At 42.5% G+C, this 19,893-nt stretch overlaps 1 protein-coding gene across 1 annotated transcript; it reads left to right on the top strand.

The window, feature by feature from the left end:
- Nucleotides 1–332: 332 nt before the first annotated feature.
- Nucleotides 333–12,190, top strand: cenpi (centromere protein I). Its single transcript, XM_071916182.2, has 20 exons — nucleotides 333–563; nucleotides 1,080–1,217; nucleotides 1,707–1,825; nucleotides 2,792–2,899; nucleotides 3,495–3,543; nucleotides 3,729–3,775; nucleotides 4,124–4,213; nucleotides 4,315–4,446; nucleotides 4,649–4,792; nucleotides 6,235–6,355; nucleotides 6,614–6,708; nucleotides 6,878–6,995; nucleotides 7,256–7,320; nucleotides 7,568–7,677; nucleotides 7,907–8,042; nucleotides 8,272–8,396; nucleotides 8,939–8,987; nucleotides 10,803–11,021; nucleotides 11,504–11,545; nucleotides 11,760–12,190. Exons 1-20 carry the CDS (start codon nucleotides 392–394, stop codon nucleotides 11,901–11,903), a joined length of 2,223 nt encoding a protein of 740 aa, XP_071772283.1. The 5' UTR covers nucleotides 333–391; the 3' UTR covers nucleotides 11,904–12,190.
- The last annotated feature ends 7,703 nt before the right edge of the window (nucleotides 12,191–19,893 follow it).

Here is a 19,893-nt window from a genome sequence, read left to right as displayed (position 1 = left end):
CCACCTCATTACTCATATCATAGTAATAGCATGAAACTAATGTAGTTATATGATATGGTATTATAGGGGAAAATACGTGCCTTACAGTACATATAATTGATTTGTGTTATATTGGTAATTGTTCGACTGATGATCACCGGCTAGAGATAATAGTTTACCCACCTTTTTTATTTACCACTATTGCAAGACTTTGCAGTAGTATTCCAAAGGAGAGTGAAGTTGTAGGCGGTTGAGGTGAGAATGGGATGGACTACAACAACCAGGAAGCAGGCTAGCGGATGGAGTATACTGCGCAAGCGCACGGCAAACGGTCGCGCGGAAGATTTGAGTTTTATTTGAATGGCTGAAGGCTGAGAGAAACAAATATTTATTTGTTTTTAGCAATGTAGCAATGGCAACAACGCTAAACCTGTCGGGGCCGCCGGATTTAGACTCGTTGTCTACAAGCGACCAATCTGTCTCTATTCGGAGCAGTAACAGAAGTTTGAGAGTCGCAGAGAAAGAAAGAAGAAAAAACGAGGCGGAAGATCCGTTTGTTCTTGCGCTGAAGTACTTTTCAGACGGTAGGCACGGCTCACAACACACCCAGCAACGGCAACGCTAACTGGCTAACGTTGGCGTAACCAGCGTTACTATCTAGTATTTACAACAAGGAAAATAGAAAGACAGAAAATAGGCATGGCCAGAAAAAAAACTTTCTTTTTGAATATGGGGCATAGCGTTACCAATAAGTTACCTAACGTTGCCAAATTTACCATCCATTTTTTTCCCAGTGAACTTCTCAACTGCTACGCTGGTTTAGCTAGCTAGCTAGCTAGCTGGCGACATCAAACCAGGATTCGTGGCAGGAATGCTTTAGTTTGGCTCAGTAAATAGAGCCAAGTAAGTAAGACAGTCTGGTCTGCTGTCACTTGACCAAACATCAACTTTAGCAGAAATAACAAACAAACAAACTCTATACTTAAGCTAGCTCGTTTTGACATCTTAACTTGTTTTTTGTTGTTTCTTTGTTGTATTGGTCAGCTGTGTAACTGAACCTTTTCTGTTGCACCTTTTCTGTTCCCCTCTCCCTCCTCCAGTTGAAGCAGGCACTCCGTGTACTGGGAATGATGAGGTGGAGAGGAACCTGGTGCTGGTGGAGAGAGTGGCATACAGTAAAGGACTTCCCCCAGAAGCCATCTCTATTATGCTGGAGTTTGCCATGAGCCTTCGTATGGGTAAGATAGTCACATCTCAGCAACTGTGGGCTGGATATGTGTTAAATTTGGCTTTTCCAACCATGGGATTGGGCCCCTATTTGTAGGCCACTGATATGATAATTGGCTCAGTACAGAAGTTTCTTATCAAAATGAAATGCAATAATATCTGGTAGTCATTTTAAAATATAATACTGTTGTGTTTGGACCGCACAAAAGCCACTGTAAAAGCCATGCAGCCTACCTTTGCATAGTTTCATTGACCAGTTCACAAGAATGTTGGAGGTAAACATTGCTTATGCAGTAGGTGTGATGTGTAATTATCAGTATGATGTGAACACATAGTTTTCATATGTTTCAAACACAAGGTACATGAATTGTATGGCCTCATGGCCTGAAACACCTGTGTTAAGTAGGTGGTGTCTCTTAATAATCTAGTATTTTAGCAGCCAGTCTCACTTTTGTTCTCTCTGTATAAGGGTTTTTCTTTTTGTGGTCTGCTCTGTGTAGGATCTAGTCCATGTGTCCGGGTGCTGAAGTGTCTGATCCCTGCCACTGTGGTGCCACAGGAGGCCGTTGTTCGAGCGGTAGTTTGGCTGTGTGTCAGCAAAATACCTATCACTACACAAGTAAGGACCAAGTAATTGATTGACTTACAACTGTCTTACACTGTCATTTGTGTTGGGCTTGCCTATAATGCCTCAGATGCAACAGAAAAGAGCATCCCATCCTCCCCTAATTGAGACCCCATAGATTCGCCCTATTTTCCTAAATTAAATTTGGGTGTCGGCACACTTCTCAGTCCACAGGAAGTGATGAAACTTTAGCGCAAAATATTTTGTCCCTTTGGTATCAAGCAGTCACAGACTGGCTGGGTTGGTAAACATGACCGTGCTGTGTGCCATCTGCTGATGTAACGATATATGATTTCTGGGTATTTAAGTTCAAATTTTTAAAACATTTCCCTCTTGCTGCCATTTAGAGGTGCTAACGTGTGAAGTTGCCTGTTGAAGTTTTATACTTGAGCTTTGATCTCAACGATAGTTTTTAGATTTTTTATTTTGTGTTATTGTGCAATCATTTCTTGCATTGTTTGTTTTGCCCTAATTATTTTAATTCACAAGCACATTGTTGGATTAGAAGTACAATGGTCACATTAACTGTCAGAGAAATATGGGAGAATTCTAAATAATTAATAGTAATTAGTTTTACTTAATTTTCTATTAATCTAATCATCCTACATACAACAACAAAAGTGTGAGTTTAGTTTACCTGTTGCCATTACCAGTGGCCATTTTGTGTAATGACTGTTTATGGACCTGACAGCCACCTGATCCATTTTTAAGCTGCAGGCTGTGAAGTAAGACTACTTCAGCTGTCTGTTTACTTTGCATTCATGCAATTATTCAGTGTGGAAAAATAACTGGAAATCAACAAAACACCTAGTGTGTGTAAGAGGTTCTTGGACTATGCAGCGATGAGTGAGTGTTGGTTTATCTGCCTGAGAGTCTGTATGTGTCATGTCTGGTTAAGGTTTTAGCCTAACAATTCATGAATCTGAGTGTGTGTCCAATGCATGTGTACATATTTTCCAGGTTCTTTTCATAAAATGGGTGCTGACCATTTTTGACATGATTGACGCTAAGGACCAGCTTCGAGCCATCTATGGCTTCCTCTTCAGCTTTGTGACAGAGGAAAATCTGGTATGTGTAGTGATGATCTTGGCATTGTTGTAATAAGCTGCTTAGCACAAATGTGACAGCATCAAATCAAATTTGTATACTATTTATTTACAACTGTTTGAATGGGAAATCTAAAGTTTACTAATCTTAATTCGACATTTGATTTAAATGGCATATTTATATTTCTATCTGTCAGAGCTTAGTATAAATAGGAGTAAATTGGCAAATGCCACTTGGTTTATGTATGCTGTGCCCTGTTCCAGGCACAGAAACAGTCTCAGTGAGATAGATGGAGCTAAATGTCTGCCTGACTAGAAAGACAGACCATTAGTTGATCTGGTTCAGGTCAAGCATAAAGTTTATAGACAACAAAGGGGTTTGGTTGGGTGGAGTTAATCATTCTTAATAACTGGCAAGATACTTCATAACTAGCCCTCAGTGGTTTGTGACTGCACCGGTCCTGTATTGTCAGTACTTACATGGTTATTGTTAGTAGACTCGTGAATTATTGAGTGCTTACCAGCATAGTGACATGACTTAATTAGGTGATATGAGAGCCACTGAACAGTTTTGATGTTTGTGGATTAATGATGAAATTGTGTTGCAATTTTTTCAGTGTCCTTTCGTCTGTCATCTGTTGTACCTTTTGACCAGAAAGGAAAGTGGTAAGCCAAACATTATCACACCTGGGATGTGATATACATGTTTTTGTTTTTCAAGGTTTTTGGATATACAACTGCCATTGATTTGTTTTTCTGGTTCCTCCATTATCCCCTGTTTATTTTTGTGTTGTCTTCATCCCTTCTCTAAGCATAATCCACTGCTTCACTCTTTCTTTTTTCCATCATAGTGCGACTGTTCAGAGTCAGGAAGCTACTGGATCTACAATCTAAACTGGTAACCATCCTCTGTTTGCCCTTTGCAGATTTGATGTGATCAAATTTCATAGACAGATTCAACCTCTCATCTCCACATCCTTTCAGTTCTTTGGAGCCATCTATCAAAACTAGTACATGATTTCCTCACTCAGTATGTAAATCCATTCAATGATAAATTGCAGGAGGGAATAATACTGTCATATTGTGTTATCTGCACGATGCACACAATTCCCATAAACAGTTTATCCTCCCATATAATCGTTTATAGTTGTATTGCATATAATTAGAGACCTCAATCAAAAGGGGAGATGCCTAGCTCAAAGATGTATCATAAACACTATGTTCATATTCTCTCCTTTCTCCTCAGGGCAAGCAGCCGTTCCTCTTGCACTTACTGTCGCTGTACAAAGTGTTCTGCCCCGAGTTGGTGATGCTCTCCCTTCCGTCACGAATGAAGGTTTGTACCTGGACTGTGCAGTTCACGCCCACTTTGCTTTTATTATAACATATGACCATCAAAAGCACCGTAGCGATTGTATCTTTCCTGTTGTCTCTCAGGCAGGCTTTAGGAACCACAATGCTCCCTGGAAATCAGCATTGATTGCCGTGCAGAAAAGGAGCAGTTCCCAGGTTGCCTCTGGCGTCAGTCTGACCTTCAGGATGAAAGATAAGACCAACCCTAGGAAAAGGGTATGGAGGGTGGGGTTTAAGTTGATTTTGTCTGATTCGGTTGTAAGAACAATTTTGAAAATGGATGTAGAATTTATTGTGTAGAGTGATCTCAGCCTTTTTAAGTTTTTCCTTTCATGTTGGCATCAGGATTAATTCCAGGAAATGAAATAGCCTAGGCTTCCCTGTATACTTACTTGCCTGTTTTACTATACTCTCTCAGAAACATTGCCATCTGGAACTGCCAGCATTGAGTTCTGCAGTCCAAACCCAGGCTCAGACCGACACCATCTCCAGCAGAAAGGTGGTCCCCCTGGTGCAGCTCGACTCCTTCTCTCAACTGCTGGAAAATCTCCACCATATAGAGGTAATTTTTCCTAGGACGACTCTCTGAATTCTACTTCTGAATCTGCCCCTGTCTGTCTCTCAGCCTCTACCTCTCTGTACCTCTGCCACCACTCTCAGTTGGTAGTCCCATAGCCCCAAAACACCTGGATTAGGAACAGATGGAAGATATGCATTTAAGCAGCAGAATAAAGAGTATGTCAATTTCTGAATTCTGCACGCCATTAGAATGAATGACCCCACTCCATTTAACTTGTGATATTTCATCATGGCCACAGGGTGGCACTGTGTCACTTGTAGATTTTTGCCTGGACCAAGTACCAGGCCACCAGCAACTTTGTCCTACAGAAACACAGCAGAGGTGGCCTGGTACTGTCATTTGTTTATTAGATTCAAGCATAAAGCAGCTTCATGAGCACTCTGCTTGTCATTTGCTTACTGAACGTGCCATTGCTGTGTTTACAGACTTCATCAGTGGTTTGTTTATCCTCTATGAATAATGAATTAACAAATGAAAAGAGATGTATCTGAGTAATCCATTGAAAAAGTTACAAAGCGAACGGCCATTTAAAAAGGCCTCCCCATAAATGTCTATTTGCTCTACAGATCCAATGACCTGATAAACTAACATAAATCATTTTAAATGGCTTAAGGACTTTTATGCTTCATGCTACATAAATTTATCTCTTTCACTGCTCACAAAGCCAACATGAGTAATAAGGCGTTCGGATGGCGATAGCATTAACTGTTTTTATAGCCGAGGAGCCGTAGTTTACCATGTGCTGGGATGGACAGATGAGTACAGTCAATCATCCAGATAAAACTATTCAGGGGGGATCATTGATTCTCTCCTCCTTCGCCTGCACTCCCGTTGTTAAAAGCAGAATGTTGCTTTCTCAGAATAATGATGCATTTGCCCCGTAATTATTGGAAGACTGAGCCGTGTCCGTCGACAATCTGTCTTCCCTGGTTCTAATTTATTTATTATACTTGACAAAGTCCCCATATTGGGAGGCAGCTGTTCATACACAATAAGAGACTGGAAAATGTCTTGAGTGATGGGAGAAATGTCCCAATGCTGGCATTATGAGGATTACTGGATACTGAAGAATTAGCCCAGTAGCGGATTGATGGCCCACTCAGTGAAAACAAGGACATGAGCATCAGGGGATTCTTATTCTTCAGTAGGTGAACTAATCTCCTGATTTGAGCCGATTTAGCACACAGATCAGCTTTGCGCTCTGGCCTTAAGTGTGTGTGTGTGTGTGTGTGTGTGTGTGTGTGTGTGTTTGTCTTTGATGTGATGTGAGAGACTGTGTGGGTACAGGTAGACAATATGATTTCTTTCATCACATCTCTGTGCTTCTCCTCTGTAGTCATGCATATTTTATACTATTGTCGTTGCCACTATTATTTATCTTACTTTTTTGGATGTATGTGTTTTTTTTTCTTCATTTACACCAGCTGCCAGCTCAGATGGGCTCTCTGCTAGGCTCCAGTCTGGCACTGCAGTACCTGGACTGTGTACAGGATGAGTCTGCCTTCCTACGCCTGAACTTCTGGCTTGGCCATGCTCTCCACGAAGGTAGGGGGATAGCAACTACAAAACTACTCTGACATCTTCCATCAGGAAGATGCATCCAAAGCAAAGCTCACCTTGAGTTGAACCCAAACAACATTACCTAGTTGGCATATCAAAGGGATTCTTTCAGGGAAAGGTTTTAAAAGAGAGGGAGGATCTCACTGTCAAAAGACATATAGAATCAGAAATCTGCTGCTTTTTTCTTTTTGTTCCCTTGACTTTTTCACCTGCTAAACGCCCTTTTTCCCTTTTTTTGTGAAGAGTTTTTATTCTGCAGCGACGGAGGAGTCTCCCAGAATTCAGAAGAGGCTCTACAGTTTTTGGACCGGTTGCTGTCCACACAGCACTTTCTCCAGGTGAGGCTCACCCTTCAGGCCCGACGCTGACCTCTCTCCCTCACACCTGTCATCCACCATTTCCTGTATCCCTTGACTGGCACCCATGCACTCAGCTGACACTCGCTGCTTGTTAATAAGTGATACCATAGACATATGTTTTTTTTTTTGGTCCCATTTGCTCACCCAGGAGGGATTCTCCAGCACAGAGGCCTTTCTCTACAAATTTCTCAACGTCTGGGATGGTTCCCTCCTCCGCCCACAGATCCTCAGCCTGCTGAGCAACATCCCTGTTATCCCCAGTTCCTGTGAGTATTCCCTACTCCACCACTTGTCTCTGTCTGTCTGTCAGTCTGTCTCCCTCTTGCGTGCTCTCTCTTTCTCTCTGTGTCTCTGTCACACATACACACACTCGATTTCCTGCCCAATCATGCTGTCTCCCCTAATTAAAATGCAGCCACATGCCCATGTTAGCCAGGCCTGCCATATTCTGCCATGTGCTGGGAATTGCATGGTGGCGCGCTGAATTATATGGCTGGTGCAACTGTAATCCTCTATCTCTCCCCAGGTATCAGACGGCTTCTGTTTGAGCCCCTCATGCAGCTGTTCTTCACATCCACGCTGTTTTTCAAGGTAGACAATATGGTAGCTTTCGTCCCTGAGACACCAGTAGAACTAGCTTGCTACTGTATTTGAATCAGACAGAGAAACTCCGACTGTTACTTAATAAAACAGACCCTAGATGGCATTTTGTATTTATAAAGCACTCGTTATGGCTCTTACTCTAGGCTCTGAGTGTGTTTTAACTGTGATTAACCCTTTCCCTCCTCTTTGTGTGTGGGTGTGTGTGTGTGGGTGTGTGTGTGGGCACCCTTTCCAGTGCGGTTTGATAGAGTGTCTGAACAGTATGCTGTTGAAGTGGCTGACCTGGCACTCTGTGTACGCTCTGGAGGATGGCTTGGATATCAGCCTCAATAGCCACACCTCCATGTAAGTCTCACATATACTTCCTGGGGCCTTGGGCATAAACAAGCAATAGACCTGAAACACTTCATCATGTGAATTGATTCATTGAGTACAAGGGTCACAGATCTTTAAGCTTTTTTCTTCTTTCAGGCCAAGTAACACTGTAACCACTTTCTCACACCTAACCAGTCCTTTCAGGCTTACACTGACAAGTGTTGAGGCGTCTGACCCTCTGCTCTGCCCTCTTCCCCAGAAACATGACTTTGTCAGGGTTCAAGGATTCCTTGATGGAGCTGGTGCATTTCGTGGGTCACCTAGCATCTGTGGGCCTTCAGCTTGAAGGCTGTCACTCTCTCCTGCTCAGTTTCATCCTGGATTTCTATGAGACGGTAACTAGGCTGATGCTGATGAATGTGTTTACTTTGTCCGCTTAGTCAGGCAAGATAAAACCCGTCCCTGGACTTGTTAGGTGCCTCTACAGCATCTAGCAAAGCAGGGTCGTAATAAAAGTAGGAGCAATGAGATTTTTGTTTGTATATATGTGCGTTTCACTCACCTCTGCTCGGTCACTGTGCATGTGCTTGGGTGTATGCCTGCACATTTCTCTCCTCCCCCCAGGTGTGTGACATGTTTCTGAAGTATGGGCTCCCCCTGGTGGTGATACCCCCGGTTGGAGTGTTCTACCCGGCCCTGTTTGCCACCGACCCCGTTAGCGTGGACAGACTGGCCCACATCATGTACAGGTAAGGACTCGTCATCTCCATGCTACAGACTGCCGCAAGATTATCTCGACCTCAGCCTCGTACACACACCAGTTGTATGTCGTGTGCAAAATACCCTGCATGTAATATGTAATTTGTGTATGCATATTTCATGATGAAAAGGAACTGGAATCAGAAATGGCTTCAACACACTTCCTCAGTAAATCTGACATGTATGATTTATGATAATGAAAGGCTAAGAGGCAATACACTTAAGCTCTCCTCTCCTCTTCATAAGTAGAATTCAAGCATCATTTATAACTCCAGGCTTGAATTACACGCATCCTACAATGTCAACTAATTGACTGTAGCCTGGGGAAGTGAAATAAAACTATTCCAAAGCTAAGCATAAATATGTTGTGACAAAAGAACATTGTTTTACACTGCATCTTCTTTCACGACTGCTAACAAGGTTAAATACACTTCAACATGTTTAGGTTGCTGGAAATGAGCATGTAAACATAGTTGGTTTTCCTACAATTCAGGATCACAGAGGTCACTGCTCTTTTGTTTTTTTTTTGCAGGTACAAGGTGAACTTGACATCAGCCAAGAGACAAGAAAAACTGACAGAGGTAAAGAAAACTTTTGTTGCTATGCATTAGGGATGCCGTGATCGATCGGCCAGCAATCGGAATCGGCCGATATTCAGTATAAATATGAGATCGGAGAATTCCGATAATGCTTTATAGTCGGCGATTGCAAAAACCGATCGATAACGCAAAACACGTGAGCCATTTCTCTTCTTGAACTTCTTGAATTCATATTTCTTTAGGCTACATGTTAACTAAAAACACAAATCTTCATGGACAACCAGTAACGTCACAGTCCGTCACGCCTGCTACTTCCCCTCATTTAATTCTCTGCTTATTTAATGCATCAATTCATCGCATGTGCATTTGTTTACATAATGGTCTGCACTCTGCACCGCTGTCCACGCCATACTGGACGACGGTCGAGACCCTAACAGCGGAGAGGCAACTGAAAAGTCTAATTTCTCTCTCTCTTAAAAACATTCACTTATACAAAAACAAAGACTGAAACGGATATATATATCTTCGGAGGGTGTCTCCATTTATTTAACTCAACTCAACAGCACAGGCAAGTGGCAACAGTCTGAGTCTTGTGCTTCGGTTATCTCACTAAATCATGTTCCGCTACCTAGAACGCACATGGTTTTGTTTACATAATGATCAAGTAAATATTGAGGTAGAAAAAAAGAAAATGTGGATACTTTTTAACCAGGACTCAATTTGATGGATGAAATGTATGTAAAATGGAAACTGACCTATAATACTGCTATACCAGCTGCTATAACAAAACAAAAATCTATCTATGGCCGATCGGTATCGGCAGATATGGCTCATAGACGATTGGCGATTGCCGATCGGCGATCAGCGTCAAAAAACATTATCGGGGCATCCCTACTATGCATGTGTCGAGATAATGCATAATAAGGTCAAGGAAAGCTGCTTACCACACTTAGTGCAAGATATTACTGCAACATATTTATATGTCCATCTGTTCCATCTGGACACCAGGTATGTGTCATACAGTGGGGAGAAAATACTTTCCATATTAGCAGTTAATTTAATTAAGAGATGGCCTGTTGGTTTGTAAAGTCAAGTCAGGTTTATTTATATAGCCCTTCATCACATTGCATGTCTCAAAGGACTGGACAAAGAACAAACGTATTTAAATCTAACTAATCAACAATCAAACCCAAAGCAAAAACGGGAAATACAGTGTACAAACAAAATAAAACACAAAGCCCAAGATACACACCGTTTGGCATTTTTAATTTAATTTTAAATGTATTACCAAACTGTTGTTGCATTTATATTTCAGGCATTTAGCTGATGCTGTTATATAGCTTGACTTAGTTTACTTGTTTGCTGTTTGTAAACATTTTGAGTTACTGTGGTGCAAAGAGATTTTCCATCACCTAGTCCTGCCCTTTGGGAATCCACAAGCATTACCTATAGCTGATACACTGAAAACACTCTGGGATGGGGACTTGAAAAGATGTTTTTTGTTATTTTTTTTATACGACTGCCACTATATGACATGAATTTATAATTAGATGTCACCCAGCCAATATGCTCAACTCAAAATGTCACTGCATCTTATCAAGGAAAATGGACCCAGTAAACGACTTGCAAATTCATCAAGCGCAGCAAACATTAGAGATAATGGATAATGAGGTCTCGTATAATATAATGAGGTCTCGCATAATATCCAACCTTGGTGAAATTCTCAAGATATTTAGACATGCAGAGTGGTTTGGTTGAACTCTCTCTGTATTTCTCTCTCTCTCCACTTTCTATCTTTCTTTCATCTAATTCTCTTCCCATTCTGTCTTGCCTTCAACTCTCTCATCTGTTTTTCAGCAGGCCTTTCACATCAGCCGACAGACGTACCGTGAATTCAACCACTACCTGGTCGTCATGGTCAACTGCCTGTGGAACTCCAAGATGTTCCAGCCGGGCACGGGTATGGAGCTGGGAGAGGAGCTGCTGGTCGAGAGCAAAGTGCCGCAGTACTGGACCAGCTTCGACTTCATCCACCACCCTGCCTTCTTGAGCTACGCTGTCGACTTTCACCACAAGGTGGGTGTGTAGCATTTAGGATGCTTTGGTTTACTTTCTGATTTGGCTTGTGCGGAGAGATTCGGATAGGCCCCTGTCTGGTGCAGCACAGCCCAGAGGGGGTGAAGCAAAATTATTCTTCTAGCCGAAGGGTATCATCAACATACCCTTTTTAAAAACACCTGCTGAAAAGCTCATGCTGATTTCCAAACTGTAAGAGGCATTTGATGTACCAGCACGCAGCCGGTCTGTCCAGTTTGGTTAACAGACTTACAGGCCAGACAAGGAGACAAATGTGGTATTAATGTATCTTTCATGGAAGATCCATTAATACAGTAGCTTATTTTATTATTCATGGGAGCTGCATGAGACGTAAGTTTTCATCATATTTAATAATACACGTACCTTCTTTTGGTTCTGTCCGACCGCAACTTCCAGCGATGTTCTGCTGAGATTTACTAGGTGTGGGTTGACAATGAATATTTATGTTCCCTCTTTATCAGTGTTGGCCAGGGAGCAGGGGCATGGACCTCAATTCCATAAAGGTATGAAGGGTCTCCTTTTCATTTCCTCCTTGTTAATAGACTTCACGTGTAGTGATGTCAGTTTGAAGTTTAGCATTCATATTTCATAGACTTTTTTTTTTTTTTTGTAATGATCAGAGACCTGTTTGATCCTGGAAGTCTTTAGATGGCCTGTATATAACTCTGTGTATGTGTGTGTGTGTGTGTGTGTGTGTGTGTGTGTGTGTGTGTTCAGCATCCCAAGCCATGGGGCTGGTACCTGGAGTACCTGTTTGCCCAGGGCTTTGACGGCCTTAAACAGTTTATTCAGAGTAACATCAGCCAGCGATCCACAGCGAGCGATGGGCAGGGCGGCAGTCTGTCCGCAGACCAGAGGTAGACGCTCAACTCAGTGGGAAGGAAATCACAACCACTTGGATCTTACCTTATAAAAGACTTGTACATATTTCATCCCCTCATCTCTTCCAAGGCAAGACACTCACCAGACATCTGAGTGTCTTTTTTATGTACATAAATATGATGTGTTTATCCTGTATTTTTACTTAACATTGTTTAAATCCAGTTTTTAGCTTACTTGTATACGGTATATGTTTTATTGTCCATTCTTGTACAGCTTGCCATCTGTTGTTCCTGTGGCTCTTGCACATTGATAAGAATAAATGAGCGTAGGACTTTTACTGAAGAAGCAAATAAAATCAATCTGTTGTGTCTAATGACAACATTATACTGCAGTACTTGACGGAGACGTAACATGTGAAGGTACACATACCAAAGTGTCTTGGGCTCATTCCCTAAAGGCAATGTGAATTTAGTCTCTATCAAACGGCATCAATTGCTTGGGAATTCATTATGGGGATAATTATCAGTATCTATTGCAGTAAGTTGCTCAACCGTCTGGAAAACAACATTTTCCTTTAATTGAGGGACCCATCTGGATAGTTAATAGGTCCTTGGCTCCTCAGCTACCTTGGAAAATATTGGGTGCAGTGAAATCCACTGCATGCCAGTCACATACAGTTGTCAAGAGATCAGCTTTTCTCCCTCCTCCACCATCGTGACTGAGAACAAGACCAACAATCTCATGTATTTGCATAACATTTGTTGTGCTTGTGTTGACACATCGAACTTCTGTCCAACTGTCCTCGTTTCACTGTAATCTGTAAGCAATGCAAATGCAATGGGTATGAAAGGCCACAAGTCATTTAAAGCTGTGGTTCCCAAAGTATGCTCTTGGGACCCCCAGGGGTCCTTGACGGAATTCCAGGGGGTCCCAAGAAAAAAATCCTATTGTTGTCACCATGGCATCATATCTAACAACAGAAATTTTCTCAGATGGGCTTCCATAGACAAAATCTTAAATTTTACTAAATGGGGTCTAATGCGGATCTATTTGTCGAGTCTTTGGTAAGAAAGTTTGGGAACTCCTGATTTACAGTACCATTAGTCTCAAATGTGCAGTGACCGAAACCAGGAAAAGATGGACTTAACAGCGTCATTTTTACATGCATCTGTGTTTTCCATCCTCCCGTGTCAAAAATGACAAGAAGTGAATGTGTGAATGTCCACTCTCAACCTGGGGCCAAATTCATCTTGTCAGTGCATTTTGGATCCCCCCCCCCCCCCCCCCCCCCCCCCCAAACCACTGACTTAAGTCTCATGAAGGCTTGCAGCTCTCATGGCGCACTGAAGTCTTCGAAGTTTTTTTTTTTAATATCCCAACACTGGTTTGCTATGATGGAATGGATATTTATTCTTCTACTCCGCTATGATGAAAGTGAAAGCTAGTTAAATCTAATAGATGGAGACCGTGGTGTAAGGCGCTGATTTGAATAAGCAGACCACCTTAAGCAGTCCTCTGATGTCAGCGTCAGAGAGCCAGACTCCGCCGCCGGTACCGCGCTCCTCCAACCTGAGCGCCGCTCTGCGCCGCCGCTTCAAATCTTCATCTGCGCTCGTCTCCTTACTTTGTTCGGCTTTATGTCTCGCCTGCATTCACACGAGTAGCTTATTTCACTCTCTTTGCGAAACATTCAGCTGAACTGTCTCAGCCCTACCTGAGCCAGACCCTTGCCCCAGCCCAGGAGAGAAAGGTAAGAATATTTGAGGCTGTTTTTTAAGTGTAAAATGCTGAAATTGTGCTGTTAAGACACCGGGGAATATTAGATGTAGGGCAATTCCAGGAATTTGGTGTGACAATGTCTCGCCTGGTTTACTCCTATGCATGTTCAGAAAAAAGATTGTCTATAGTCAACATTTTCCCGTTACTGCGCACCGTCCTGGTCAGTTTGGCCGATGGGGTTTTTACCACAGACGACCATCAGTTTGGTAGCTGGGTTTTGCCTTATAAGCATCAGGATAACTCTGTGCTCCTCGGCCGGTGGAGCTGTCAGAACAAAAGGTGCGCAACTGGAAATTTTGGCAGCAGCACATAAAGCCACGACTTGTGTTTAAGCTGCAAGCGCCCTTCGCTATTCTGAACTGTAAAACATGCAGCTGGTAGACTATGGGAAAGGGATTGCATTGCATGGACCACTGCGTTTCTCCATTTACTAATTGCGAGCTGAAGGAAACAGATTTACTGGCATTGATTGTGTGCGCCTCGGACTTCTTTGTGTAACGTTATGCGCTTATACTCTGGAGCTCGCTGGAAAAAGCCTGCAAGATTTCTTTTCTTGTCAAGTTTTCCTGCAAGTAATGCTTTCTGCAGCAAAGGAACATTTTTAGGGCATTTCTGCCTCATCAGTTCAAATGGGTGGAGACTGGCGAGTGATGGGAGACAGAGGTGTTGAGCCGGATTTGAACTCACTATGTCGAGAGTAATTATGGTTGTAATTACACGGTATGCGTCTTAGCCCAAAACTCTTTGAGGCCACCAGGACGCGCCACAATGAGGATAATGATGGGTCTGGGTAAATATGTGGACGGAGGAAAGTAATCCTGTCTGGTTTTAGGCAAGGACTTTACCCCAGCAGTATATTTAACAGCTCTTCGCTTGAAGGTCGGCAGAATGAGTATTTGATGTGTGACAACGTTTTCACTGACTTGTTAAATAGACATTGGTCTTGCATCCTTAAACGTTATGTTTGCCTTTGCTGATTCGTCCCAAATGTCTCTAGCTTCCTTTTGAAGGGTATACAAAACAGATATAAATTATCCTCAGAAAAATTGACTCAAAAGTTTCATCTGGACTCTGCTTAAATGAATGCATATCCAAAAATGTTATTGCCCTCTCTCCCTTTCTTATGAGGCTGGTTTGTGCTATTCTTTGATCTCTGATCTTAAAACCCCCGGCAGCTCTCTGTGCTCATGGTATTTTCAATCCAGGATAAAATTGTAGGTGTCTGGCAGCTCTAAATGGTTTACTTTGGTAGAGGGAGCTGAATAATGTTCTCATCCCAATGGGGGCAATGGGCATGAAGTGACACCCTGCCTTACAGAGAAATTCCACTGAAAATGACTTTTAACTTGTTATTCTGCAAAGGAGCTCAAAAGCATCAAGGCAGATGCAATCCTGTGACATCGAATTGCAGCCTCTGAAATAGTTCAAAGTAAATTGGACTCATGTACCTGTACGGTTTCTTTTTCCCCCCCCCTCCAGAATTCAAAAGCTTGCAATGTGCAAGCAATGTGATTTGATGTTATGATAGGGATTTCATGTCCATTGATCTTGAGAACTACTGCTGTGAAACTCATAAAACAGCTGAAAATGTAATACTTAAGCAGAGTTACAACCTAATAGTTTTAATGAAATTGCCATTTAAAGGTTAATAATGGATAAAATACTGTGATGATCATAGCAACTTGTGTTTTATGTTTGGTTCACTGTAACCAGTTTTGGCAGGTGTGTGTGTGTGTGTGTGTGTGTGTGTGTGTGCGCGCTAAAGGCTCCAAATAATAGTGAACTGTAAATGTGAAAGACACTAAAAGGATTAGGAGCTTGTTCCATTGTCACTGCCTCTCTCCGTCTAGATGCCCTCTAGACTTGTTTCATGTTTTGCATTTTCTTCACTCTCCCTCTAGCTGAGTCTTGAGAATATAGATTAAGTCATACGGCTTGATCTCCTTTAATATCCTTTATTTATCCCTTTAGAGAACAGCGTCACTGTCAGTCCGATCAGATAATGGTGAGGCTTTTGTGTGTGTGTGTGTGTGTGTGTGTTTTTTTTTAGACTGTGTGGTTTTACATGTTTAAGAGTGTGAAAGGTTAATCCTAAATACGCAGTATTTCCAAAGGCACAGTAGAGATGATTTCTTTCATGGTTTGTTTTTTTAATCTCCTCTGATGGATCCTAAACATGTATTTTTTTTTGCATTGCATTATTTATAATAGTGATGTAGAGAGCAGACTGTGCTAAAGATCGTCTCCGGCAGTTTTTCTTTCCCCTTCCCTTTTTTTTTTTAATTCAGGAGAGTGATCTGAAAATGTCATTCTCTGTTAAAGTCTCCCTGGGGTCGTCAGTAACCCTAGCAGAGCGTTAAGAATGAGCAATCTACCAACTGCTGTAGTGACATTAGATATTCTTATTCAAAGCGTTTGATCTTCCTTATTTGAATTCGCGGTGACTGGGGAATTATCGGTCGGACCCTGTAATTTCATGTAAGCACAGTGATCATGTATAATTAGTCGGATCGTGTGCGTTCTTGTTAAGCAGGAGAAGGCAGGAGCGATGTTCACAAGATGTTGACCTGGGTGAGACCTCATGGAGTCACGCTGGTCAAACTGCCGCTGTGGTTTCATTACAGCTGACCCCAGCTTTGACCCTATTGATGTCACCTTGCTCTCCGAAGGGGCCGATCAAGACTTAAGCGATCTTTTTTTTTTTCTTTCTCCATATCCAGCTTCTGGCGCGGCGCACAACGCAGTACTGGGAAAACCTCACTTTGCCTTGTATTGCTAGACTGGATATAGGCAGTGAAGGAAAGGAAGTGTGTATACTGTGATTCTTTTTTTTTTTTTTTAAAGTTTGTGTCAATCATCTAGGTTGCTCCTCTCACATTAGTCCTGCTGGTTTCTGCACACAGTCAGCATAGTTGTAGATATCAAGACTTATTTTCCTCCTTTCAGAAGACGCCGTTTGCTGCCATTCATTCTTGTACAGCATGAAAAACAACTTCCATAGTCTTGAAAATTGCCCGAGCTAGATAATCCATCACAGTAAACATGACGCCTTAATTTGGTTTCTCTGTTCGTTCGCTATTCCATCATGCCCAAATTGAGTGTTTTCATATCAGTCCGCACATTCAGAGTCCTCTCATTCGTCCAGAGAATATTTCAGGCTCTTTGATTGGATGAGCGAGGCCAGAGGGCGTGCGAGTCACAACATAAGATAAGACAACACTTTTCACCAATCGCTGACAAACTTTGTGATTGCATTACGCTCTGCTTACTGTCAATCACCTGACACCCACAAGAAGAAATGGAAGTCTCCGCCAGGAAATAATCCCTTAAAAACATGTCGCCTGGCAAACTTCATTGTCACGTCCATGTCTTTTTATTTGGGGCGTCTTTGTTAGTCGGGACAGCAGTCAATCTCAAGCTAGGTTTGACACTGTGAAGTTTGTATTTTAAAAATGATGATAAACAAGTAAAATGTAAAAAAAAGCATCCATAGTAACATGATTTGGGGAAATGTAAACTAGACGTAGACAGTAAATGGGTAAATGGGCTGTAACTCTAAATGATAACAGTATTCTCCTTTTAAATTGCAGTTAGACTAGACTAAATGCCTAGAAACAGGTGGATAAACTCTGTGTACCTGTGTAACCCATCTGTTAACATTACTGGGCATTGGGCGGCTCTATCTTGTGTCATCCTGTCCAACGAAAAGAGCCACCGGTCACAACCAGGCGCCCCAGGCCCCGCTAGAATAAAAATATCGTCCCCTCCGACACCCAGATGGACCGATGGATCTGTACCTCGGAGCATCATCATCCCAAGCTCCCGGGCCACGGGACAGGTGTGTTCAGTCAAGCAGGCCGCAACGGTCCCATCACCTCCCTGCACCTCTCCATCATCCTCACCCTGGGCTGAGAGATGGCAAAACGGACAAACGGGGAAAGAATGGGAATAGAAAAGCAATTTGCTAACTCCATAAATTCCTGCACCCGGGGAACCTATCCTTGGCCATGGTGACTGGGAGCTATTATTTAGAATCTGGTAACCGATGCTTTCCTATTAACATTAAATGGGCTGGTGTCTGCGGGTTGTCTCCTGCGACACGTTTATGCCGCTTATTTACTGCCTGGCACTGCGGGCCTTGCTCTTGGAGCCGCTCTGAGGGCCGGCTCACAGTGTGGCCCGGGCCGGCAGGACAGGATGTGGAGCGGAGCGTGGGCCGGCTGCTTAATTTACAATTTGTAACTAAAGGGAAGACAGGGGGGAAATGTTGTCAAATGTGTGAGAAAGAGGATGTGTAAGTGACACAGAAGGGGAGAGCGTGTGTCTAAGCGATGGGTGTTTCCGTCTCCTTGTGTGCCAGTGTGTGTGTGTTGATACTTTCCTCTCTCTCTGTTCTTGTCCTTGCATGTCCAGTGCATGACAGCTTGTGTGTTTTTTATGTTTCCCGGTGATGGGAAGCTACAGGTGGAGGAAAAGACTATACATTTTAAAAGAGGTCATACATTTTGCCTAGTATGTCTATCAGGCAGCGGTGCGGTGAGCTTGAGACTTGAAGGTGATGCTGTATATCTTAATCCTGTCATCCTGACTGTTGATGCTGCCTTTGGTTTTTTGCCTTTTATCTGCCGTTGTCAACATGTGGGGCAGAGGTTTGACTAAACATTTTCTGCCTGTATATTTCTGCTTTTTCCAAATAATGCTGAATAAGACCCACTCATCACTGTCTGACAGCAGCATCACACAACGGATGAAAGAATAAATATAACATTAGTCTTTTGTTAGTGATTAATGCCTTATTTAGGCTATTAAAAATCCATTGTTTACCAAGGGTCCTTTCATTTTCTATACAAAATGTTCTATCATCGCTTAGTAATCAGTGGAGGCTGCAATGCTTTAATGGTCCATTTTAGCCTCTGGCTGATAGAAGTGTATCATTCAAATGCAAGGCTATGTCTAATAGAGAACTGTTCAAATAGACTCTCATCTATATATAGCTATTTCGGATGCATCTTCAGTCTGCATGAGGCACAGTGGTCAATAGCATTACATCAGCAGGCCCCACAGTGGCTCCTCTCTAATTTGACTTAATGGCTCCTGCACTCAGTTTAGCAAACTTCTAGTGGCTGCTGCTGAGTTTGTCTCCCAGGATGCACTTGGTTTTCCAAACTGTGATGAATATTTTAAAAATCCTGTTACCGTTTCCATGAGTTTTGTTTAAATGCGAACCGATCGCTCCTGTGTCAGGTCTGGTTAGGGCGATATGGTGTCTGCTCGCCGCTGGTCACATTTCATCTTCTCCTTATGTGCTAACGTGCTCCAATTAAAGCTGACACATTTTGATCGGCTTGCTTGGTGCGGTCTGATGTCTGGCAGTGTGACCTGGGGTGGGCTTGGTTGTCCTCCGCTGCTCCATTACTCAGCGCCGTCTTGTATTATTGCATAGAAACTAGCCTCTCGCCTCACCTCTTAATATTCATGGAGCACTCTGGTATTATGTAGAGGGTGTGCACTATGGAAGAGGTGTGTGTGTGTGTGTGTGTGTGTGTGTGTGTGGCAGCAGCTCTGGCCCACACCTTAGACAGTGTTCAGATTTTTTTTTTTTTTTTGGATAATTGCCTTGAGTCTTCTGGTTTCATATCATTTTAGATACATAATGGAGTGTTTATGGCAATTTGAAATCCCTCCTTGCCATATACAAGGTGATGAACTCATTAGAAATGACTCCCCCCGCACCCCCACCCCCCCTTTTCTATCTAACCTTCTTGCTGTGGGAGAGAAAAAGAAAGCTGCTAGAAACCATTTTCTGGCATGTCTTCAAAGCAGCTACTCTCTCCAACTTGCAATTGAACAGTTTCTATCTATTATTCTCTATAAGATGATGTTCAGTGTCCTAATCTGCATGGTTGGAGGTGTAAGACATGTATAAATGAAATCTGCACAAGTGGAACATATTACTTCATTACTGTTGTCAGAGTCTTAACTGGATTGTGCTTTGACTGCTGACTGACAAATTAGATGTGCTTTGAATACTGTATGCGCAGTGTGGTCTGATTAATCTATGTGTACATACAGTGCAACGCTGTGTCACAGCTTGTCACTCACATGATGAGTATGTCCGATTTTCATAATAGCTGTTATAGGGGAGAATCCACTTTTTGCATTTCGTGCTACTACAGCAAAATAAATATGTATTTATTTCAAACAATAATTGCTATGCATACTTAAAGTTGTTGGGCATTCGTGGAAATGA

Source organism: Centroberyx gerrardi, chromosome 16, assembly GCF_048128805.1.
Source record: "Centroberyx gerrardi isolate f3 chromosome 16, fCenGer3.hap1.cur.20231027, whole genome shotgun sequence".
Lineage (NCBI taxonomy): Eukaryota > Metazoa > Chordata > Actinopteri > Beryciformes > Berycidae > Centroberyx > Centroberyx gerrardi.
The sequence above is the reverse complement of the archived record's forward strand: the minus strand, read 5'-3'. Positions and strand labels throughout refer to the sequence as shown.

What these genes read in the sequence shown, in the direction of transcription:
- cenpi (XM_071916182.2), top strand. Translation starts at nt 392, where the DNA reads ATGGCAACAACGCTAAACCTGTCGGGGCCGCCGGATTTAGACTCGTTG. An exon ending in CATCCACGCTGTTTTTCAAG is followed by an intron (nt 7,321 to 7,567) that starts GTAGACAATATG and finishes CACCCTTTCCAG; the next exon opens with TGCGGTTTGATAGAGTGTCT. An exon ending in CTCAATAGCCACACCTCCAT is followed by an intron (nt 7,678 to 7,906) that starts GTAAGTCTCACA and finishes CCTCTTCCCCAG; the next exon opens with AAACATGACTTTGTCAGGGT.